General features: G+C 36.5%; 1 protein-coding gene across 1 annotated transcript in view; it reads left to right on the top strand.

The window, feature by feature from the left end:
- CPXM2 (carboxypeptidase X, M14 family member 2) overlaps positions 1 to 26,544 on the top strand; it is a 79,712-nt gene that overhangs the window by 49,016 nt on the left and 4,152 nt on the right. Inside the window, exons 6-12 of the mRNA XM_063307304.1 lie at positions 615 to 765; positions 2,354 to 2,442; positions 9,951 to 10,074; positions 11,240 to 11,436; positions 14,277 to 14,456; positions 15,576 to 15,873; positions 21,524 to 21,663. Coding sequence (XP_063163374.1) covers positions 615 to 765; positions 2,354 to 2,442; positions 9,951 to 10,074; positions 11,240 to 11,436; positions 14,277 to 14,456; positions 15,576 to 15,873; positions 21,524 to 21,663 — 1,179 coding nt within the window. The remainder of the gene's footprint in view (positions 1 to 614; positions 766 to 2,353; positions 2,443 to 9,950; positions 10,075 to 11,239; positions 11,437 to 14,276; positions 14,457 to 15,575; positions 15,874 to 21,523; positions 21,664 to 26,544) is intronic.

The raw sequence follows: 26,544 nt of genomic DNA, 5'->3' as shown, positions 1-26,544 counted from the left end.
TGGTTGGATGGGCATTTTGTTTAATTTGCAAGGCAGTCATATACTACCTTACAAATTAAAATGAAGGAAGGAAGATGAGGAGGGGTAGTTCTCTCACAAACACAACAAACCATTTTCATTTTGCCTCATTAGTTTCCGTTAAAACTAAAACAAATGGGATTAGGAGTAATGTTTTCTTATTTGGTCAGTGCAATACCTAATTCAGAGACGCGGTAGCACTGCGGGTTAAACCGCTGAGCTACTGAGCTTGTCGATCGGAAGGTCGGCGGTTCGAATCCGTGTGACGGGGTGAGCTCCTGTGCTTGTCCCAGCTCCTGCCAACCTAGCAGTTCGAAAACATGCAAATGTGAGTAGATTAATAGGTAACGCTTTGGCGGGCAGGTAACAGCATTCCGTTTAGTCATGCCGGCCACATGACCATGGAAGTGTCTACGGACAAACGCCGGCTCTTCAGCTTTGAAACGGAGATGAGCACCGCCCCCTAGAGCTAGACACGACTGGACTTAATGTCAAGGGAAACCTTTATCTTTACCTAATACCTAATTCATCTTCTAACTTTTCACTGTTTTCAGTTGTTGTTATTAACGATGTCTATTCTTTGTGTTTTGAAATAGATTTTTGCAGGCAACAGTGAAAAGGAGATTCCTGTCCTTAATGAATTGCCAGTACCCCTTGTTGCACGTTACATTCGGATAAACCCTCAGTCCTGGTATGAGGAAGGAAACATATGCATGAGACTTGAAATCCTAGGTTGCCCTCTCCCAGGTAAAGCCATGCTTAGGATCAGACTTGGCATAAAGTATATAAAAAATATCAAAAAAAGTTCTGGGTTGGTTCCAGGGAGTGTAGTTGCTGAATCTTTTGGGATCAGAGAACATATTGAGAATGTTGAAAACTTCTTGTATATGGTCTCACAAAATGACTTTGATGATGGATATGGTAGGGCAAACTAGAGATTTTATTCCTTGCCACTTTGTCTAGCTAGCCAAGATACTCCCTATTGTGCCCTTTGTCTTTTGGGAATTAGACACAGATCCAGATAAAGCACTGGTTAGCAGCCATCCACCTTTTTGATTTTCTAAAAGTTTCTGAGATATACATGGGGTGCTGAGTTATTTAAAAAAAAATAATAAAAGGATGACAGTTTTGGTAGTAGATCAATAGTAAAATGATTTCCATAAGTTATGAGGGGAAAATTATTAGAGTTAATAATACATGAAGAAGCTAGAGTAGATACACACATACTAGCTGTTCAGGTTCTTTCTTGGTTTTCTGTTCTATAGATGGATGCAGAATGAGACACAGGGATCTGCAGTAGCCTGGAAGGGATAAATATTCTTTTTTTCCCCCCTACTTATTCCACAACACAAACACAGTTTTGCCCTGATTGTGAGGATATATAGATGTATTTGGCTGGCTTTCAGTATTGTCTTGACATTTTCCTTGAAGTTGGAAAGAACATTGCATCTAATTGCTTGACCTAAGAAGTATGCGATTAGCCTTGTAGACTTCAACTTTCCCCCACTATAGTCCTTCATCTATAGTGAAAATTGCTACTGTAATTTAGTAGAATGACATTCTGAAATAACTTTATATGTAAGAACTAAGTAAGCTGCCCAATCAGATATCTCCTTTCAAAAGTACCATCTATGGATTTAGCAACATGTAAATCTGAGCAATTGATATATCCACATCAACTACTATGTTATCTCTAGTTTATACTGGCACCTGCAAAGATGTAAAAATATTGAAAGAGAAGGAAAACCAGATAGGGTGAAGTGGAACAGTTATATAAAGTCACATGCCTATGCTATTACCGATTATGTAAAAGATCTAACTGATGATTAAATTATGACATATCACTAGAAGAAGCTAAATTTATTTCTGTATTTCACAGATCACTGAAAATCTTGTTCATTTTATTTCTGAATGCATGACATATAAACATCATTGTACTGAATAAATTTATCCATTAATAGCTTCTGAGATTGAACCTATTTTCCTAAGTTAAACTGATGTTAATAAAATATCTAGATAAGTACATATAAATAACATGCTGTGGATTATAACAAAGATTCCAGTGCTCTTAATATAGATATGAATCTGACATCTGAAACAGCAAGATTCAAAAGACAAAAATCATTCTAAAGCAAAGATAAATTGAAATATGGAACAGCATGTTCAATCGTCACCTGTAGTTTGAGCAGGAATTTTTAATCACCTTCCTGAATATTTTAATCAGCTCACCATTACAAGAAGATCTGTGTTATTGTCATCCAATAACTGTTTTATGAATGATATTGGTCAAAAATATCACTGTCTCTATTGAAAATATTTTATTTTTTTTATACAGACCCAAATAATTATTATCACAGAAGAAATGAAATGACCACAACAGACAACCTAGATTTCAAGCATCATAATTACAAAGAAATGAGGCAGGTAGGATGCAAAGGAGAAACAATGTGTATACAGTTCTTTGAGCAGGAAAAATAGTGGCATTACTGAGAATAGGTACCCTGAAGAAGTGTGGGGGGGTGGGGGAGCGGGGACAGACAATGCAGACAGTTTAAATCATACTAACAGGCTATTTGGTTTTATATAGCCTTAGGGTAGAGCCATTAAGTTCCATAGGTTTTTAATTAATTGGATGTGCTTACTGATCGGTTGATTTAAAGCCTGCTTCAGAAAACTGTCAAAAGCTAGTTGTCTCTAATCATCCAGGAACATAATTTGGTCAAGTATTTGTCAAAATAATCCTCCCAACTACTTTATCCCAAAATCTTCAATTTCGAAGGGAACTTTGTTTTTTCTGCCTCTTTCTCAATAAGGACCTTTTTGTAAACATTTATATAGGAGACTGGCACATATTGTATTGTGCTTAAGGTGGCCTCTATGACATCAAGTTCTCCTTATACAAACTTAGATTTGTCAGAGCTTCCTGGAATCTCCTTATTATCACGTATTACCACTTCATGTGACCACACATTACTGAGCTAAAACTTAAGAAAAGCCTTCTTCATGCAGTAATTTTTCATATATAGGTTTCCTTCCCTGGAACAGTTCCTAGAAAACTCTTGTGATTGTGCAATACAGATTCATCAAATAAAAGGTCCTAGAAACTCAGCCAGAATCAAAGCCATCATGAAGAGACCTGTGTACTTCTGTGCTGTGGTACATGTGACGGGATATATGGCCTGATGTTAAAGTCAAATTTATCTATTCAAAATCATTCTGGCTTCTGTTGCCTTTCTTATAGGGGCTCTTTATCCAGAATGCTGGAGAAATCTGAATTTTAAGAATTATAGTGCAAACTGATCAGATGTATGCAGCTTGAATTAAATTGTGAATTAAAATGTAGTCATTCATCATCTTTCACACTTTAACTCAAAAAATAGCAAAATAGGTTTATAAATGTGCATTTTGAGGTAAAACATTTTTAGGAATTAGTTAAAATACATAGTAAAATATCAGGTATCCCTTTATATAGAATTTTTTGTGCAGATATATGTGAGCAAATTAATATGGGTATAGTTTGGAACAGACATACAAAGCACAGGTAAAAATGAATAAACTGATTCTTCAGACTTCCTCTCTCTTATAATCTACAGCACTGAGCATATCAGAGTGGTTTTATCTCTAAGTTAGAATACCTTGAAGTGGTTCTCATAATTCTAGTCTCTTGCCAGATGCGACCAGCAAAGAAAGAAGTTTCAAATATCCATTCTTTTACAGTGTATGGAATTTAAAAACAGACAAACAAGGAAACAAACTGTCCCTTCCCCAACCAATACAACTGATGGTGGGGAGTGGGGTAAGAATCAATCAAATGGCTAAAATCTAAGGCATGACAGAGGCTGGATGTGGGACTCCTCTAATTTCAACATTTCTACTTTGGCAATTTTTTGAGATTGTTAATTCCTTATCTCCAACCTGGGAAGGTGATCTAACATTGGACTTCTTTCTCCAAGCCTGAAGGACAGAAACTCTAAAATATTCTCTGGGACAAATCTAGGATTGCTGACTACATTAATGAGCAATGTATATATGCTTGAATAGAAATGTGCAGCAGAGCAGGGCTTTTCAAGCTATATTCTGCAGCAATTACAAGTATTTGATGTGGTTCTGTGAGAGGCTAAAAGCAAGGGGGACTACATCCAGGGCAATCATAGCAATTTTTCTAAGGTACAGTGGAAAGTGTGGGATTTGTCAACTGAAAAGGGCATTTGTGCTCATGATGACTCATCAGGGGTTCCAAGAAAAAAGAAATAACAATTTTTGCAGCCTGAACAAGTTTGAAAATCCCTGAAGAAGAGGACCTTAAAAAGGCACTTGCCTCATGCTATAGCCTTGATCTGATTCTACTAGATAAATGAATAGTAGAATTCATGCAGAGTTTCCAGGTAGCATGAGAGGCAACAGAAGGCAATACCATACCAACATCAAGATCCACATAGATGTAAGTCCTTTCCAGTTGTTTTTTAGACTCACAGATTATAACTATGTTCTTAGCTTTAAGCACATTGATTAATATCACTCTTGATTAATATCACCAGCAGTGTAGGTGTAGAATATGCTAATAAGATAGGATTCCTTTCTATCTTATTTTTCAAAAGTAATTATAATATGTTTAGACATGAAGTATATGAATCATTTATTGTATCGAATCTTCACCATATTTATCCCGAATGAGTCATCATTCTTCTTCCTTTTTTATTGAACAATTGTGTACTGAGTCACACACTGTTCACAAGAGATTTCATGGCCTATATTTCCAGCAGACAGATTAGATGAGTAGAAACTCAATTGGCATAATTAGTGTCAGGAACAATAACTTTAAAAGCATTTTAGATCCTAAGGTTGGTCAGGTAGAAAAAAATGTGTTTGTGGGAAACTAATACCTTAAAGCATGGGGGAAATGATTTCATCAGGTCTTATATAAGGAATAAAAAAGTTGTGATTAAACAGTGGTTATACCTGGCCAGGGGAAAGCTAAAACCCCTATCTGTATTCTCTGCTTCCTTAAGAGCTTTCAGAGTGTTCTTGTAATATAGCAGTTCATTTTCACTGGTAGTGATGTTTTTCTACATAGTCCAAGTACTTTGTTTAAACCCTTGTAAGCGAACAGTGGTTCAATAAATCAAAGAACTGTGTATATTTGAACTGGCCCAAATGTTGGCTTTTCAGGCCAAAAAACCCCCCCAAACACAGTAATTCAGAGGTACTAAATTATGTCCTTTAAGTTTAATGTTCAGCCTTCTTAAAATTGCTTTTCCTGCTTTCTGCTGACATGTTTTTCTCTTGCCAGAGACTTGGTACCATTCCCACCATTTCAATATTTTATTCTTTAATTGCCTCCTCAAGATGCAAAACCTGTTTATTTTTTATGTTTCTGTTTCATTTTCAAGACACATGGTTATAAGGAAACTGCTGCACAAGAGACATGTTTTTAGCCCAGTGCTCTGCTTTTTGTACAGAAACAAAGACAGATAGGGTGGAGAGAGGCCAATAAGATACAGGTGAGAAGACCTGGTTTCATGGTAGAGTTAGTGGAGTGAAAAGATGCTTCCCATCACTGTTAGAAAGAACATGAAGGGGCTATTTTCTATGAAACATTTTATTTTTAATATCATTTTTATAGAAGTTTCTGTATCAGCTGTTAACAGGCATTTCAAAAGCAGTCAGCAATGTCATTGAAGGTAATGAAAGTCAATTGATTTTTTTTAAAAATCAGTCAGCTGCATGGGTGACCCCTAGTCAATCAAATCACTAATTGCGTTCACTCTCTATGGGGAAAGACTTTCAGTCCCTGAAAATAAACACAGACAACACACAAATACACATGCATTCCTACATATTATTAAATCTGGATACTTTTTAAATGGTTGTAATCAAGATACATGTGAAAAACACTGGCCAGGTAGTCTCCTGGTTTATAGCCTGGTGCCTTAACCATTACACCAAACTGGCTGTCACTTTCCTAAGTACCACATTAGATACTCATATAATAGTCATGGGACCACTTGAAAGATAGTGCTTCAGAAATTAGATTGAACCCTTTCCAGAGAGACAAACAACTGAATTATATGTTCGCAATTGAGCACCAAACAAATGTTTCATGCACACCTTAGCCAGACAGAGCTTTAACACTGCTGGGATATGTTGTGCCCCTCTGATGAAGTGGAAGGATTTCATTGCTGCTGCTGATTTTTGTCTATTTGGAGTTACATAGTTTTGGTGCGCACTGCATTTGGTAGAGCTATGAAAAACCATGCCCAAACCTTTAAAGATTTTGACTTGCACTGTCATCTGGCCATTTAGCAGTTAAGATCTTAGTCTTAGCCTAGTTAATCTGTGAAAGAATGTGGACCTAGCCTTGGGAATGGAGAAGAAACAACCCATTAAGGAAGGAGTGTCAGAAATGATTTCTCACTCCTGAGAGGGAGGAAAAGTATGAGAAAGAAAATAAACCTGCCTTATTCGGTATAAGATGAAGAGAAGATAGAAATTCTCATGGACTTTCAAGATTAATGTCAGTCCTTCAAAGTAGAAAAGGTCAAGAAAGAGGTGCAGCCTTGATTCCAAAAATGTTCTTTATTGTTGTACAGTAGAATAAAATATAATTACTTTATCTACCATTTTATCTGATCACATCAATTGGCATAAGACATAATTGCATTTTTCCTATTAGTAGTGAATCTCAGAATGCAATCTCTGCTGGCTGTGTAATCTTATTTGGCCACTGTGTAATCCTTGCTGACATACACTAATATGTGGCTGAAAAACACTTGCAGTTAGAATTCTGAAATGAGATAACTGACTTTTATCTGCATTTCATTTCTTTCAAGTGAGATATTTAATCTTTTCTGCTCATTGCTCATTCTACCATTGCACACTAACAATGAATATATGTGTGTGTGTGTGTGTGTGTGTGTATCCCTCTTATTGTGCATCAGTATCCTCTCAGTCCTTCCAGTGCAACTGCTCTTCCTTGAGCAAACATATTTGCAGTTTTTCTATCTCCTCCTCATCTTGTCCCCTTAGAAAGACAGGGGTTTGCAGCAGTAGATAAGTATTTCAGCTAGGAATAAACTATAGTTGGGGAACCTTTGGCCCTCTAGATGTTACTAAATTATGACTCCCATTACAAGCTTCTGTGGGTATTACTAAATGCATTGTAAGTTTCTTCTAGGGGCAAATATAAACAATGGAGAATATGTGATTTAAGCCTATGTGGTAAGAAGGAAGGAGGGATGCATAGGTTAGAAATAAGTTCAGGTTTTTGTTTCCTAGCACAATTATCTAACAAATATGAAAAAAAAACATGCAGGGTGAGGGCTGTTAGTGGTATTTATATTTCCCCCTCTTTATTTTGGAAAGTTTGATCCCCTTTTCTGGGCATTAAACCTGATCAATGAAACTCCATTTGAATCTTGCTTCCTTGTTTGTGTATTGCTGTTAAGAGGCTTGACATTAATTGTGACAACTGAAGGGCTAATATTTTCTCAGATAAGATTGAATGTTCATCTGTGAAATTTTAAAATACCCCTTTTTCTTCCTTGGCCTCTTACATAGGGTTCCCACAATCCATGTTGCTTGTTTGGCAAAATTGAATGCATTCTGTAGCACCACCTCTTTACCCTGTAGTATTTTGCTAGGAGATTGAGCCCCTCCCCCACTCCCCTTTAGAAAATAAATCTCTTTCACAAGAGAGAAATAAAATTAAACTTCCTTTTTTAAAAAAATGTAAAAATCCATTTGTGGCTTTAAGTAGTTACATGTAAAACATCCATTGGCATGATACAGAATTGTTGAAATCATAGATTACAACTATAGGGGAAATATAAGGGTCTGAACAGACCATAAGAGCTCCTATTCTTAGAGGTAACTATGCTATAAAGAGATTTCCATTACATGAAATGCACAATTGCTGAGCTGTACAGTGAACTTGAATACATAGTTAATAAAGCTTAAATAGTAACACACACTGAAAAATAAAGATTATTTTCTCTGTCACAGCACCTGCCTCTGGAATAGATCCCCCAGAAATCCACATGGCTCCAACCCTGATGGGGTTCTGGATGTCCTTAGAAACCTGCCTTTTCTTCCAGGCTCTGGATTAGAGGTTGTTAAGCCCCTGACAGGTGTATTTTGTGAAGTGTTTGGTTTTTTTATCCAGACATGTATGCTCTTGTTGTTTTGTTTTGTTTTATTATTTTACTACCTATCTCTAATATCCAGCTTCTTCTTTTCTTTTTCAAATATATTTTAATTTTTTTTCATCTAGCAAAAAAGGATGTTGGTGGGGTACTCTTCCTGAGTATGGGACCCAAAATCATGGCTCAGTGAGCCGCAGTATTGATTCATTCCAGAGATAGTTAACTGTTAATGTGAGGTGGGCTTACCCATCAATTTTATTTATTTATTTATTTGTCATATTTCTTTACCTCCCATCTCGTGTTGTAACAACTCTGGGTGGTTCACATGGGGACATGTCATCTCTTCACTGCCAATTCATTTGTCAATGATAATGATAATGATAATAATAATATTTTTTTAAACTTGTACACCTCCCAACTCTCAATGACTTTGGGTATCTCAGATCAATCAAACAAAGAAATTACAATAAAATCAATAAAACATTAAAAAAATAAAAATAAAAAAGCAATAGCCAGTTATTCCTCACCCACAGGGAGAAAGTAAAAAGATTAAAAGCTGTTTTTCTCTCTTTGTTTAATAGTTCCTTTGAGGGCAGCGAATGACTGGCAATTGGGCAGTGATAACAAAACTTGATGTTACCTGATGTCAGTGACCATTCTTTATTACTCTGCCTAAATTTAGTTAAACATTAAATGTTATGATTTCTTAATTGAAGCTTCCTTGTTTGTTGCTCTTTCATTTATTTGGAACACTGAATTAGAAGATCTGTTATTGTCAATATCAATTCTCCAGGAAGCAACTTAATTCAGGAACAATGTTCCTTCTATATGTTTAAATGATTCATCATATCAAAGATGGAAGCAAGAAGCTGATGGAAGAATGATTGAGTTATGTTTTGCTCTCTAAAGGATCATTTCCAAAATATTCATCTCAAATTTGTCAGTAGCAAATACTATTGGGAAATAGGGAATATGGATGAAACAGATAATTAGATGGACTGAATCTGGCTGAAGACTTAAGTCGATCACTGAAAGATAATTCATCATAAGTTGGCTCATAGCACTACATTCTCCGCAAAAATAGTGGCTGGCTTAGAGTTGCCAATTTTCTTCTGCAAACTTGAATACAATGTGAATTAAAGTTCAGTCTAATTAATGGTTCTTTTAAGGACCTAGGAATTATTTATAATTGTTCCATTTGTTAATAGGTGTGACTGCATATTAGAAGAGACTACTCAATATTTGCAAACACAAGCAAAACAGAAACAGTGTTTCACATACTGTACCTAATGTCCAGTTTGTATTGCACCTTGTAGAAAAGCCCATAATGACTTATAAATGAAGAATGACAAGGGATACTTTATTTATTTACCTCTCTTGTTATTATTTTTTTACATCTCTTAGGCCAAATTCTCAAAGAAGTCAACAGACAGTAGTATATAGATTATGACTGTATGAAGTTTTGATTTGGAAATTTGATTCAAGGGTGAATAAATTAAGTCTCCAAATTGAATCAACTTTCCAAACCAGGTCAGCAATTTCGAATGAATCACTAAATGCAATGAGATGCCTCAAATCAATTTGGAAAATGGAATTAGCTTGCTTTTCTAACTTGAATTCAATCATTAAATCAAATCAGGTCAACATTCCAAATTGAACTGACAGTTTGATTTGGATCAGAATTGATGTGCACTTCTAGCTGAGAACAAAAAGCAAGGGTGAGGTAAAAGCTTGAATCCATTTCCTGGCTATAAATATATATAAATATCTTCCTTTTGTTGTTTTTTACAGCTGATGAAGGTGGTATATGAGATGTGTCCAAATATCACAAGAATTTACAATATTGGAAAAAGTCATCAAGGGCTAAAGCTGTATGCTGTTGAAATATCAGACAACCCTGGAGAACACGAAGTTGGTTAGGATTACATTCTGACAAAAATAACAGTCTGAAGGCTTTGGGGTGATGCTTTTGGAAGGTTTAACAGTTTAATATTCCTCATGTTTATAGCGGTTAGCTAGCTATCACTGAAAGATAATTCATCATAAGTTGGCTTACAGCACTACATTCTCCTCAAAAATTGTGGCTGGCTTAGATTTGCCAATTTTCTTCTGCAGACTTGAATACAATATGAATATAGGTAAGTGCCTATAGGACTTCCAGTACTGCAAAATACAGTACGTGGGAGAAATTTTAATTATATTTTCCTGCTTAGAGATAATTAAGATAAATAGAAATAGAAACCATCCAAAGATGAGGATCAAATCTCCCAGATTTATAAAGTTTTCTTTATAATGAAATCTTTAATATTCAGAAATATGTACTTAAGTTTCTTGTTGTTGATGTCTATTCATCTAGGTACCCAAACCATCCTGGCCCTCTAGATTTGATAGGTCTTACAGTTCCTAGAATATAAGTCTTATAAATAAATAAATCAGTAAATAAATCTCCAGCCAGAATGACTAAACTGACACATTAATACTGTGTACAAAGCTTTTAAAGAAAGAAAATAAAAAGCTCTTCAGACTTCTGCTAAAAGCAACTATTCTAGCTACATTAGAATATAGGTTCTAATGGTTCTTAAATGGTTCCTACAGCTTAAAGAAAAGCCTAAATCAACTGAATAATATGACTAATGTCTAAAAACATGCTCATTTTAGTGCTTCAGATTCAGCTCCTATTCAACATCCCGAGTTAATTCAGACCCCTGTGGACAGATTCTGTGGTTCTATGAAGTGAAATAGGAGAATCCCCATTAAATGACTGATATTAAATCTTTCTGAGCAATTTGATACTCCCACTCCCCAAATAATGTTTTGATTTTGTTTCTTCAAGAAGGAGAGAAGAGATGGAGAGTGGAGTAGAGCTGAGCTAAGCTGAGCTGAGTTAGTTGAGTTGAATGACTAACAAATCTATTTTCTAAACCCATGAAATAGTTCATAGATCATGTTCCAGATGTAGTGCTTTGGGGTTAGTTGCCTACATTTAGTACTGAGATGCTTTATGAAGCTGCTGATAAACACCTTTACCCTGATAGAAATTACGACACTAGACTGATTACCAACTTCTTTCCTTTGAATAGGTGAACCTGAATTTCGGTACATGGCAGGGGCTCATGGGAATGAGGTGCTTGGGCGTGAGCTACTGCTTTTGTTAATGCAGTTCATCTGCCAAGAATATCTTGCTGGGAATCTGCGCATTAAGCATCTCATTGAGAATACTAGAATTCATCTTCTTCCTTCAATCAATCCAGATGGATATGAAGAGGCCTATGAAGGGGTAAAGTGGTAAAACATCATGACAAATGCTATTTTCAAATCTAAATAAATAAATAAATAAAAACACCTTCAAGCAGCGCTCAATTTTTAGTGGCTACATGAAACTGTCTGTGTAATTTTGGGCAGGGGGGGCAGCAATATGGAAGTGGTTTCCCATTGCCATCTTACCGACTTCCAATCTAGTTTACAGAACAATGTTTCCTGGCAGTGATTCATCTAAGTATTAATCCAAGGTCTGCCAGGTGCTTCAGCCTGGCTCAGTTTGTGGGGAGGGGGAATTTCTTTCTTTTTTAACTGTAATATGCATATCATAAGATATCACTGCAGTTTTCATGTGTTTCCACCTTAAAACAGTCTGACATTTTGCTGTCCATTTTTTAGAAATCATAAGAAATTAGAGCCACATCTTTTTCCTGGGGCTTGCTTTAATTTGGATATAACCCAAAATGAGATGCTCTTTTATGTTTACTTCATTTCCTTAAGTAATCACTGTAGGCAGTTCCCACTGCCAAATGTTGATTCCAAATTGCCAGCATTGTATTTTGAAATAACATCGATATACCAAGATTCTAATGTCAAAATAGGAATAGTTTGGACCTTTAGGAGATTTTTGTGACAGCTCTTATTGGATATTATTTGATTAGTCTTTTTTTTCCCCAGTAATTCACTTAACTTGACATCTTGGTCAAACATTTCTTCAGTGGCAAAAATGCCTATGTAGCATATAGTGCAATTAAAAGGAAAAATGAATGGTCAGAAGAAGCAGTGAGGAAGACCTTCTTTAGACAGATCTTTGCTGTTAAACTGGGTATAAAGAACCTGTTTTTTTTTTCTTGCTTGCTTTTAAACTAGCTATGCTGATTCTTTCTAAAGATAGTATATTACAGGAATATTATTATGCTCCTGATTTTTTTATCCCCATGTTCTCAATCAAAACAGTTATTACATTTAATAGGGAATACAAATGCATTTACAAACAGAATAGAACGTGTAAAATCTCCTCCCACCCCACCTGGTCTCTTGGTATCATCTTGTTGAACATCTTCTATATTATTGAATCAGTATAATGCAGTTTTTTCCACCCAGTCCACTTCTGAATGGAAAAAAGGCAATTCACTTGGTAAGGTGATGTTAGGACGAGAAAAGCCGAATAACAAAACAGAAAAAGAGAGATGCAAGAAGATCTCTGTGTTTTGCAATGGGTTGTTCTTCTCTATTCCTGATCAGCAGAAGAAAAAAAAGAAGGAAACTTAAGCTGTCATCTGCCAAGCAGTGACACTTTGCTCCTAACTTTTGAGCAATCTCTCTTGATGAACTTAATATAGCCAAGTGTAGAATAATGTTCAGATATATATATATTTGCACATTGTATAATTGAAACAGAATGTTGTACCAAAAGAAAGGCTGTTAGGTAAATTTTGAATAAATCTGGCCATCCTATTAGCAAATATGTTTCTTTATCCTTTCTTTGTTTCATTTAAGATTGTTCTGCTTTTAGATGAGCAAAATTAGTTGGAGTACAAGTTTTTAGATATTTGAAGAAATGGAACCTGTGTTCCATTGTGGGGAGGAAGAGAGAGTAGAAATGCCAATTGCCAACCTATCTTATAAATGGCAACTCAGCCCAGGTGGCATCTCAAATATTCAAAGAGATTTTGCCAATTCACTATAAATGAGAGTTGGAAACTCCCAGTACAGGAATTTCCAAGATACTGTATTTACTCCAGGCTAGCATTAAAGATATCTTACTGAAGTCTATATAATTCTTGCTTCCTTGATCTTGTGCAGCTATTACATTGAAGAAAATATGTGTAGAATTGTCCTGCATTTGAAAATAAGAGGAAGAAATTTCTTAAACTGGAGTAGGGAACCTTTGGATATTCAGGTGTGGGTAAACCACATTTCCCAGTAGCTCAGCCAACAGGAGCCAGTGGTGGGGGAAGTTAAAATCCAGTAGCATCTGGAAAGCCACAGCTGCCCCAGTCTATGTATCTAAAATCTTGTTCAAGCCAACCTTGTTTTTTCATGGACATGCTCTTGTAGTTCATTGGCAATGATGCAGGAGAAGTTTTCCCTTGCTTTCTTTCAGGATATTATTCAACTTCCTAGTGTAGCCTATGGCCTTGGAATGTCCTGAGGATCTCCCATCCAAATTAAAACCATGTCCAACCCTGCTTAATTTTTCAGGATCAGCCAAGGTTAGGTAGAACTACCACCATTACCCGCTCCCTCTCCATTAATTTATCAGGTATCATATTAGTATTTCTGGCTAAAATCATTGTGACAGAATCCCAGCACCACATTTCTGGGAATCAATTATGCATAAATTCATTTGGGGCTGCCTCCAAATACAGTTACAATGCCATGTTGTTTTTTATTACAAAGTGGCATTTTATGTTTTGACAGAATTCACATTCTTTGCTGCAAATTAAATGGTATAGAAATTAGGACATTTGTATCGCAATAATAACAGAGAAGAGAAAAGAAAGATGCATCATAACCAAAAGCGTACTGAGAAAGATGTCCAATAAAATGTGAAAGTGCTGGGAATAAGGGGATAAATGTGAATTAAATTAGTCATGCTTACATCCTGTTGAAATGTGGATTTAAGTTAGACATGGTGTCCTGATTGTTCAAATTATAATGTTGAGAAAACAAAGAGTGATGCAAAAGAATGTGATATTTTGGTCAATCCAACTTCATAGCCAAAATGACTGATTTTATCATGCACATAAGAGGTTAGTTTTATTATTGTAAGAAAGGTACATAGAGTATGTCATTATATTCCTACAGTAATTGCAATTATAAAATAAGCTAAATAATCTGATCACTGCATTATAGGGTTCTGAACTAGGAGGCTGGTCTTTAGGACGATGGACTCGGGATGGTATTGATATCAACAATAACTTCCCAGACTTAAATACACTCCTTTGGGAATCTGAAGATCATAGAAGGCTTCTGAGAAAGGTCCCAAATCATCAAATTCCAATTCCAGAATGGTATCTATCTGAAAATGCTACAGTAAGTAGAAATTCTACAAACATAAATATCAAGTAGTTTGGAGTAGTTGAAAATTATTTCATTCTTTTCACTATAAACTTAATTGAGCTTAATACATAAAACAGTACACAGCATATCACAGTGCTTATAATTTATATGTTTACAGTTTAATGTTTTACAAGTAAGGTTGCTGACCTTTCTGTAATCTACTTCTAGTGTTGTAATCTAAAACACAGATTTCAAGTACTTTATAATCTATGTATAGCTGATTTTTTTTACCCACATCATTCTGATAACTTTGGGTTAAAAATGTTCCAATGGAACAAGAACCAGGGGTGTTTGCAGAATATGATGTTTAAAAAAGCCAAATGGCAGCTGCAACAGTGTGATTGAAGCTCTGCCCTCTTTTATGTGCCCCACTTCATTTTTTTGACCCCACAACCACAATCTTCAATAATACTGCTAGTGGCAATGCCACAGTGACTTGTGTAAATTGTTATTAATAGAAGATGCAACATTGTTACTTTGTTTGTCCTTGTCATATATCAACGCCGAACATTGTTTCTTGTAACTTAACATAGCCAATTTCAGGAGATGTAAGGAGGGAGCTACCTATTACCTGCTGAAAGAGGGATTTTTAAACAGCTAGTATTCTTGTTAAGAAAGAATACGTGTGGTGCAGATTTGGCATAAACCCAGAAATGAATCCAGTAGGAAACATGAAGTTTTAAGCAGGGTTTCTTCCAAATCTGAATCTAAACCTTCTCAAAACTTATTTTAGTGACTCCTTATTTTTCTCTGTCAGCAGATGGTATGTACATTTATTTCCAAGGTGGTTTGGGAATCATATATGTTACAATCTGTTTCTGATTTTGATCATGCTGGGATGTTTATGATCATATTTAGCAAGAATTGCTAAAACTTCCTTTTACATTTCTTTTATCAAGACATTAGCTTCCTTTGACATTTTTTGCTTGCATTTGTTGACTATTCCAGACACCACAACCAAAACAATGTGAAAAATCAAATGCACCATGTTGTCTTTGTTGCAGTTGTGTCTATTTATTCAGAGATTCTTCAAAGTTACTTTTGTCTCTTGAACAGCTGGCTTAATAATTCTCTATTTTCTCCTTTTCTCAGGTGGCAGTTGAAACACGAGCTGTGATAGCATGGATGGAAAAGAATCCTTTTGTGCTTGGAGGGAACTTACAAGGAGGGGAGCTGGTAGTTGCCTATCCCTATGATATGGTCCGGTCAGTCTGGAAGACACAGGAACACACACCCACTCCAGATGATCACGTGTTTCGATGGCTGGCCTATTCATATGCCTCTACTCACCGACTAATGACAGATGCTCGGCGAAGAGTATGCCATACAGAAGATTTCCAGAAGGAGGATGGAACAATAAATGGAGCTTCCTGGCATACTGTGGCAGGAAGTAAGTGGTAGCTGAAAATTAAAATTAAAAAAAACCTCTCAAACGTTTAAATAGGTCAGATTTGTTCTTTTGCCTTGTTGTCCTAACTATACATTGAGTGGCAGTCACCTGCTTAACAGCATGGAAGCAAGACTTAATAACTGTCTCCATCTGAATTTTGGAAAATGTTCCTGGGCTAAGGCAGAGGTACCAGATGTTCAGCATTGTGGTCTTGATTGTTGTTGGGCTTTCCTCATCCATGTTTTTTGGCACGGTGGATGTAAATTATATGTGGTCTATTTAATACGCATCTAAAGGAAGGAAAATGCAATAACCCATGTATGCATTGCAATAACAAGGATCTGTGTGAATAAAAGAATTGCAGGAGCAAGAAGCAATATGCAATGAAGCTATTATTCCTGATAGATAGTAATCCTGGTGTAGTTAAGGAATTATCCTCAACTTTTTAGAGGTGATGTACACATCTGAAATGTTGAGTGTTTGTCATGCACAATTTACACAAAATGGCTACTGTAGTGGGCATAGCCAATCTAGTGAATGCAATTTTTTTAGATATCTGAATGATTAATTGATGAGTTTGCTCCATACCATTCAGTTAACTTTCCAAAATAGTCTCCATGAACTCAGTTTACCGTCTTTCTGGCCAGATAGGCACAATTCCAAACCAGACTATAAAATGAACTAGACTGCAATCACCTACTATTTTATTTTCTAAGGAAGTCTAAGAAAGTATTGGGCCCAGAAACATAGATGGAAAAACTTAGTACCATCTTTAATTAGAAACACAAAAACTTCAAACAGAAAAACATAAAGCATACATTCCTAACCCATGGACTTATCATCATGCATAATTAAAATCAGAGGAGCTCCACAAATCAACCAATACAATTATAATTAGCTAGAAGAGAATTCCCAGTGGGAGTGCTATAACAGGAACAATATAGGAATGTGTTGGCTGACTCCAGCTGTCCTTTACCGCATAGACATGCATATCAGGTATGGAATTTGACTAAATCTGCCTGCAACCAAAGTGGGTGGGAGGGTCCTAGTAAAAGTCTTGCCCAAAATTTGTGTACACAAAGAAATGAATATCAAATTAAAAAGTGCTCTGTAGCAGTATGCCTTTTCTACTTAACATCCAGACTTTAATATCAAGGCACCTGTGCTGGGTCTCTTTATAACTTGGTGTCCCTGACCCTGACCTGTTGCTTATTCATTGCCTTAGCTTTATAGAGTCCCATGATTACCACAAGTTGTGGCTAAAAAGCAGAGCCTTTCTCTCCAGCAGTCTTTCCTAGGTAGACTGGATCCCATTCTGTAGAATTAAAGGGGCCAGACGAGATAGAGAAACAATCCTTTTAGCCAAAGGTACAAAATAGTTAAAGATACAAAAGCTGGAACTCCCACCTCAGTTGCTCTCTGCCTTGACTATAGATGTGATGCTGCATTTGGGACGCAGCTTCAGAAATTAGACTGAATTTTCCCGTTTGTGGAAAAGTTGTAATTCTTGTAAATAAATGCTGGAGCACAGAGGAATTGAACTGTGGCTTTAGTGCGAAACACCTGACTGCCAAAAATAAATATTGGCCTACTTTTGCCCGATAAAAGCTAAGAATAGCTCCTCTGAGCATTCTCAGCTACCTGTTTAGAATATGCCCTCCACAAACAACATATCTAATATTTAAAAAGCTTCATCTGTTCTGCATGTTGCTTATTTAAATGCCATCTATATAATTTGGGCAGAAATATCCTTATCATGCTTGAGGCCAAAGCTGTGAGGAGGGAGTGCATGTAAAGGGCAAATTATAACAGGTGCATGATGATGTAATCATGCAAATGATATCACTTATATGCAACATCATTACATTAGTTGCACAATGATATCATACACATGTCATTAATTTGACAGTGGGTTCTTCTGGGTACCACTGGTATGCTAACTTCCCATTTTAAAAAAGAATGCCTATCACATAATACATTAAAAAAAGAATCAGGTGGGGTCAGGCATCTAAGGGTGTATCAGGTACATGGTGCAATTAGATGTCACCAAGGACAAGACTGTCTATTCACTTTCTCACAAACATGATTAGGCTAGCACAATCAAGAACAATTATATTAATACATTACTGAATAACCAACATTTACATGTGCTGCTGCTTGTACATACATATATAGTCTGTGTGATATTTAGAAAGGAGGGATATGAATTGCACTGAAATTCTGAAGTTATTTGACATTCTTTGGACAGAAGGTAAGATGCCATGGTAGAGGAGAATAGCTATCCCAAGCCCCATATTGTTTAAGTGAGGAAAGAGCAGTAAATTCATTGATGTGGTTTGTGTTTTACTGCATTGGAGGAGAGAAGTCTTTATAGGATTTGGGGCCTTGTGTATCAAAATGTCTTGGTTGAGATTGGGTACTCTGAAGTTGGTGAGGATCTCATTACTGCACTATTCTGTCTTAGGAAGCAAAATGTTTTGGGCCCCTCTGTAGAACAGGAATGGAAAAAAATCCCTCTACTTCTTTTGCCTTCTGTTTAAAGGTTTTTCCACCCTTGCCTATTTGTAACCCAACCACAGTGGATATCTCTAGTTCAGTCAAATCCATTTCTCCAACTTAACAATGAAAAAGACAATCGACTTAACAATAAATCAATCCACTAAACTATATTGCTATCAGCTAACACTACGAATTGATTTTAACCACATTGATAAATACTGTTTCTTAAATGGCAAATACTACTTTGGATTTAGTATACTAAATTCATTTTACTTCTGTATTATACTCTGAGTTATTTTTAATTATCTCTTTTGAATTGCTATAATTAGTCTTGTATCTTTATGCAATGTGAGTTCCAAAATACTGGTTCCAGTTTCTCATCCTATCTACTTGTTCTGAAATTCAGGAAATCACCCACCTCAACTCATTCTGGTCTACTGTAAACACAGAACCCAGAACCCAGAACTTACACTGGACTGAAAGATGGTGAAAATAAATAATATTTCATCATAATCTTCCAATGAACTAAATAAATACCTTTTGAGTTTGCTTTTCCTTTGGTTATGCAATCCAAACAGCAATAACTGAGTTAATATTCAATATAATTTCAAAAAGTTACAAATATTGTTTCAGATCTCCTAAGCTTACATTCCCAGAGACAATAGGACCTGGTCTCAGAAATGTGAACTTTTTCTTTAACATTTCAAAATGAACATGGATAAGTACATGCAATGACAGCATAGTTTATGCAGTATTTCAGGATATTTTGAGAGCCTGCTTAAACCTTAGCCTATAATTCATTTTTTGCAAAATATTAATTTAAAATCTGCAAACATTTGGCATTTAACTGGGAAAGGAGAAGATTTTAGCTGAGCTGCATCAGTTGGTGCTCTCACATTTTAATCATTGAATCAACCCCAAAATCAACATCTATGTTATATAATCCAACCCTGGAGAACATACTTTAGGGCTCATTAAATACCTGAGTATTCCTGTATGCTAATGTGATTTTTTATTTTTTTATTTTGCTCTAACTTTCTATTTTTTTAAACTATTTTTTAAACTTTTAACTATTTTTTAAACTTTTTTTAAACTATTATAAAATAAAGGAATCTAAGAATCTAAGAATTGTTAAAATATATTGATGTGAGGGCGGAAGCTGGCAAGACCAGTGAATGGTTTGAGTCAAGACACGATCATTATCAAAACAGTATGCAGGGGTCCTCAATATCCAAGGCTGAAAAATGGGTTGCAAAAATTTCTCACTACATATGGGTGACAGAAAGAGATACAGGATTTAAACTCTAGAGCTGATATATAAATATGGCTAGATTCCTAGCTAGAGAGCCAGTTAATAGTGGTTAACCCACATGCACATTTCCAAAATATATTTATACTCATTTCCAAAAAAACAAAAAAGACAGCTGAAGCCCCGGGGTAGGGTGAAGCAAGAACTTCTGCTAAAAGGAAAACAGACCACCCACAAGCTATGTGGAATTTTCAGTGTTGCAAATGGAAAGATGATTGTAAGGATCTGCGGTCAAAACAGTTCATAAAAATCCCAGCTGTGTTCTATAATGGGCACAGCCAGATGTGTATATTTGTGTGTGTGTGTTTGTGTGTGTGTGTTTGTCATATACCAGAAAACAAAACAAAAAACCCTGGATGGAGCTGTGAAGCAATAACTTTGCAATGAAGAGAAACAATAATCTGTGGAAGCTCAGGAACAAGGAGACAAGATGTGATAAGAAATCCGATCAATGAAGAAACAAATTTCTCCCAAGATATGCAGAGTTTCAGTATTACCAATGGAAAGATCCTTTTTTTGCCATGTTGAATATACCATTTGACATCAACTCTCTTATTGAACACAGAGGTTAGCATGAGAATATAGAAGTCCACAGAATTGATTCTGGCCAGGGCAAAGACTTTGGGTAGAAGTGCCCAAGAATGAACTTAATCCAGCTAGTGGTTCTCACCATGTGTCCTTGTGCTCCTGAACTAGCTTGGACACCAGTGTGGGTATTATGTAACATTGGCCCTGTACTGTTACTCATGAATCCTTGTAGACCTTGCGGGAGGACAGCTGTCTTAGTCTGTGGTAACCCAAAAGCAGGAGATGTCTGGTAGCATTTTTCAGATTAACAAACTGAATTAAAAAGCGTAAGTTTTCGTGAGCTTATTCTGATTCATGAATCTTTGCTGTTAGTTACATCTGAATCTTAGGGATAGAATAACTTATTATCAACAGGTGCATATAATGAAAGTGTGATAGCTACTTTCTCTAGGAAAATAACAGCTTTGGTAAGTGAGGATTTCAGGATGAAAAATGGTAGGAAGGGAGAAATTATCCTTGTCCTTCCTTCAAATCCATCTGAGGAGAGCCAAGTTGAAGTTTAGAAGTTACACTTCAGAAAGGATTAAGTATCTTCTCTGTTCATAATCCAACTTCCAAATGTCTTGATCAGGCTGTTTTCCACTAGAAAAAGATTTATTATAAATATGTACATGATGGATAGTTAGCACTCAAATATTTATTCAAATTGTTGATCCCTAATTGGATTTATTTTATGGCTATTTTAAATCTGAGAGTTTGAGAATTTCTTAACTTTTAAATTTTGCAAATACTGTTCCTCTAATAATAGTAACTTTATTGGAGAAGCTCTTTTCTGCAGTACATTTCAACCAGTAGATGGTTTGTTGCTTTGTTAACCATCAGTTTGTAGTATCTGCCAGTTAAGGGAAGACAGCTTTTGAACTTCTGATCAATGTGGTAGTAAAAAAGAAGTTCGCAGTTTCCTAAATCTATTGTACATTGGATTTATGCATATTGGCTTTGCACTTATTTCAACTTGGCTCTGAACATGTCCTCAAATCTATAAAGGTAAGACATTTGCATGCCAGATCATAGCCATATTTTTATGGGCCTAATTTAACGTTCCACAACAAAAAACATTAAAGCTGATTTAATATTATGTGACTTCCTTTTAATCAAGTTACTGGTATCTTTTAAAATACATGTATTTTCTAAAACATTTTACCAATCCATTGTAACTATTTAGGATAAATGCTTTATTTTAAAAATGACTATATTTAGTCTCAGAAGAAATAAAAATAATTTCCTTTTTTGTCCTCTTCATTGCATGGACAGGCATAAATGACTTTAGCTATCTACATACAAATTGTTTTGAACTATCTATATATGTTGGCTGTGATAAATATCCTCATGAAAGTGAATTACCAGAAGAATGGGAAAATAACCGGGAGTCACTTATCGTTTTCATGGAGCAGGTAAGTAGCAGAGCAATTTGGCTGGTTAAGTTTGGATCTGTTTCCAGTGCAATTCTTAACAGGAATGTGTGATATTTGTTTACCATAGTTTCTTGCCAACAGTGCTCTCTCAGGAACCAGAAAGCATAGGTTTTGTTTTCATTTTCAGACAAATGGACATTTCAATCTGTGTTGTGAATCAATATTTTTCATCACTACTCACCAATACATAAATACATATGTGGGAAAAATGGCTTCCATAGCCAGTTCTGCAGTTCCAAATTCAGAACATGTAGAAAAAGCCTTGTTCACATTGGTAGGGAAATCTATTAATTAATTGATTGATTGTTACTGCCACCTACTCACACAGCAACTCTTTTGAGAGTTGTGGCTGAATATAGCAAGCAGAAAAGTTTCACTTCTTTCATTATTTTTTCTCTTTCAGAAAAACTCCAGAGACATTCTCTCTCTCTGTTGTATTCATTTACTTCCATTATTACATAATGCATACCCTCCATCCAAACACCCAGACCTCTTCTCTTGTTTCTCTCTCTGCCCACCTGAAACTTCCTACCACACCACCTAAATCACCTCCCTTCAGCACTGATTGATTGATTGATTAAATTTGTATGCCACCTAGGCGGCTCACAAGTAAAAGCACTAGGGAAAAAAATAAGAAAGAAAAATAAGGAATAAAAGATAGCAAGTTGACAGCATCAGAAGCATCAGAAATTAAATCTGATTCCACCACTCACCCTGTTGGTTAATTCTCTACCTCACTGTTTCTCAACCTTGGCAGCTTGAAGATGTGTGGCCTTCAACTTCCAGAATTCCCCATCCAGCAAGACTGTCTGGGGAATTCTGGGACTTGAAGTCCACACATCTTCAAGTTGCCAGGGTTGAGAAACACTGCTCTACCTAGTCCAAATCTCAAATGAACTGCTTTGGGCCTCTGCTTTTAGAGCCCATCCTTCTTTCGTTTGGGCCAAATTTCAAGAAGTGCTTCAGATTCCATTTGCAAACCACCTTTCCTTTGTTTCTAACATTTATTTTCTCATTTTTGGCTGTAAATGGGACACAGAAGCATCTGGACATAAAAAAGGTAGGTGGATAGAGATCAGGGTTGTTGGGGTTTTTTTTTTTATCTCATGGAGACCTTACAGGAGTGTGCATCAAATGAAAAAAGTATTTGGATTTGAGCATTGGATAACCACTAAATGTTTTGAATGATCTTCTACAGAGGACAGTAGGAATTTAAAACAAGCTCTTTGTTCCCTTATTTTTCACCCTAGTAAGTGGATGGGTAACCCATCTTAATAATAATGCACATCATCCAACCTACAAGAAAAGTTGCCATGGGGCTAATTTTTTAAATTGTGGCATATTTAAAATCCTGTAGGAAGCAAAAGTTTAAACAGGCTTTTTTCCAGTTTGCTGATACAGCTGCAGAAACCTAACAAAGAGCAACACACAGTGTGATTTTCTTGAGCACTTCCCATAACAACACAAAATCTGCATTTTTCTGGTTACTTGGCTTGAAGAATCTTTCTCTTCCTAATACACTGCACAATGCTTGTATTTACATTTGATAAGGTGCCAACAATATTCAACAAACTAAAGCCACATGGTCTGTAGCACGCAGCTTGAAAGCTATCATTAACAGGACCATGTAGAGAATACATACACTACAATTCAGCCAAGAAACAAAAGCATAATAGGACCTATCTTCCACCAGGATAGGCAATCTAACCTCCAGAAAAAAATTTGGAGCCCAGTAATACCTTGCCACTTCCCTTGCTGCTTGCACAGTCTCTGCAGAAAACCATTCCTGCACTTTGTCATGACCCAATTGTGCCCTGATAAAACCAATCTTCCCCTTTGGTCACATGTATTGCTTTCATCTCATCCCCAGCATATCAGGAAACAGTTTTAAGTTCACATCAGATGCACTAGGTTCCTCCTTCAGCTGACACCATCCCACCATAGCTTCAAGGTGTATAATGGTTTGTCACTTTGGAGGCAAGATCAGCTGACTTTCTGTGGGTATGATCAGAGTTGTCACTAGTCAATTTCCTCCACAGCCATTCCTCTCCTCACCATTCTGACCAATTAGTGGGCAAAGGCTCACAGACATCAGTAGGAAGAGAACTGATTAGAGGTGCAGCGTGTCCACAGACACCAGGGTTCCTACCAGCATCATTACTACCTCGGACAGGTCTTCATGTATAAAGCTCTATATGGACAACCTTAGGCACACTAGAAGGAATAGAATCACAACCAGGGTGAACTGCAGCGAACTATCACAATAAAAAGTCCTGCTGTTCCAATTTCAGGCACTTCCTCTGTTCTCCCTACCTCTACAAGAAATTCTTTCTAATTTATTTTTCATCAACAATCGCACTGCATTCTGTGGCAACAAAGAGTGCTCAGTCCTCACTTTTCTGCTTTTGTTTGTTTGTTTTTAAACTCCCCCGATGGCTGCATAAGCAATGGCAAAATGAAGACTCCTTTGAGTTGAGCTCAACTCCTCGTGATTACATGGACGCATCCATGTAGTTTTCTTGGCAGCAATAAGATGTGGTTTGCTCTTGGATGTGTCTGGTATTTCTCCTCAGCTTCCAGTCTAGCTTACAGCTAGACCTTGATGATCTCCTGTCTAATTATTAACCAGGTCTAACCTTATTTAGACTGAATGAACTAAAGTGCCAGCTAACTGTAATAAACAATGGTGCTTAAAGATCAAAAACTAAATGTGAGGAAGAGAAGGGGTCATTTATCTTAACACAGCTTGTTCTCTGTTGTTTGCCTGCTCCTCATGCAATCCTCATGATTCTGGAGAGATGTCCATGTTCTTGTTTGTTTGGTGATGCTCTCCCAGGGAAGTTTCGAATGTGAAATATACTTTGCTTGTATTGGCATGAGTGAAAATTTTTAGCCTTCAAAAGTACTATAACATTATTTTTTACCCTGCTCCCCTCCCCCTCCCCCTCCCCCCTCCTCGAAAAAAAATCAGGCTATTTTAGTACAGGCAAGAAAAGCTACATTCCAGAAGCCACTCTAGCAAGTATGTGGAAGCAGTGGGTTTAATCGCTTTTCATATCTCTGACCCTGACAATATTTTTAAAACGATGTTTCAAAGCTTATATTATTCATAGAGAACATACAAACAATAACTGATCTGCTTATCTACACCTATTTAAGTCATCTCGTAGAGTTCACTTTTAAATAATAAGTTGAACAAAAGTGGAAACTCTGGATCGAGCTCTATTAACTCAGTAAGAAGTTATTTAATGTCATGTAATTAGAGCAGCCCCTGCAAATATGAGATTTAATGACCTTCATTATATCACCATTATGTTCCAAACATAATATAATGCAGGTCATTATATTATTAATAAGAGTTTGGAAGAGATATTCAATATGGCTGTGCAAATTCACAGATCAAGGGTACAAAAAACTCAGGCAGTGAACCAAATTACATGGCTTTAAAGCACTTTGTAGCCTTTTGAAGTGTCTCCCAAATTCCATGTTGTTTCTGTTACTTCTGAGCTTGTTATAGACTGCCCTCTAACTGACCCTTCGAACTGAACCAGATGATGATGATGGTGTTGTTGATGATGATTTTGTTCCTTCAAGTCAGCAGTGACTCCTGGTGACTACCTGGACAAGTCCCTGCAGTTTTCTTGGCAAGATTTCAGAAGTGGCTTACCATTGCCTTCTTCTTCCTGGGGCTGAGAGAGAGAGACTGGCCCAAGGTCACCCAACTGGCTTCATGCCCAAAGCGGGACTAGAACTCACAATCTCCTGGTTTCTAGCCTGGTGCCTTAACCAATACACTAAACTGTCTCTCTTTTGGTATTTCAAAGGTCCCATTAAAATCAAGTCAGGATGGATTCACAAAAGTTGAATATGTGAGCTTGATGGAAACTGTGAAATGCATATACCCCATACTCACATATCCTCAGCACCAAGTACCCCTGCTTTTCTATACATGACCCTCTTTTTCTATACATTCACAGTTACTTCTTCTCCCCATATTTATGTATGTTATTTTTCATTTTGGCTGCAACAGACCATTATTGTTGCCTATGTCTGAAATACTGTACCAGGGGCTGGACTAAGTGACCTCTGTGATGATCTGAATCTATTTGTCTTATAACACTATAAACCTTCCTTGGTAAACCTAAATTTGTATTCCTTATTAACAGTTGCTAGATATACTTTCAATCCCAAAACACTTTCAGGAGATTGTGTATAGCCTCCTCAATTGTGGCTACATATGCAAGTGTGATGGTAAAAGGTTTAACACATATGAGCTGCATTCACTTCCAGACCTCTGAAATGCCCCCCCACCCCAATACGTATGAACTACTGAAAGTAAGAAAACATTCACAGCAAGCTGAATTGATCCTGAGTGGTGACAGGGAGAAGAATTGGTCAGGAACCTGTGGCCCAGTAAACCAGATTGTTTCTATTTACTGACCATATCTCAAAGATAGTATGGCTAGCTTGCTGATCAAGTAGGAAGGGGTAAATAATAATAAGGTCACAAAGATGGGATTATTTAAAATATTCCAATGTCTGAAATTTCCACTGTGTCTGCCTTTTTCTTTGTCTTGCCTTTGTAATGTAGTGGGTATATAAGCTCTGGTTCTGCTTTTGCTCACAGCCACTATCAAAGTTTTGCTGGGGGTGGGGGTCCAGTATATACTGTATAATTGCTTGTATGCATGCAAATAAAATTATGTTGTATCTTCAGAGTGATTTGGTTGCTTCATCTGAGCAAAGGGAGCCTGGCAGACAGGTTTTGGCCACAACACAAGGAATCCCATCTATATATCATATAAGGTGGTCCATCCATTAATTTCTCAATATTTATGCTCTCTCCACCTTCTAAAGGCT

Source organism: Candoia aspera, chromosome 6 (assembly GCF_035149785.1).
Source record: "Candoia aspera isolate rCanAsp1 chromosome 6, rCanAsp1.hap2, whole genome shotgun sequence".
NCBI lineage: Eukaryota > Metazoa > Chordata > Lepidosauria > Squamata > Boidae > Candoia > Candoia aspera.
This window is presented reverse-complemented; position numbering and strand designations above follow the sequence as displayed.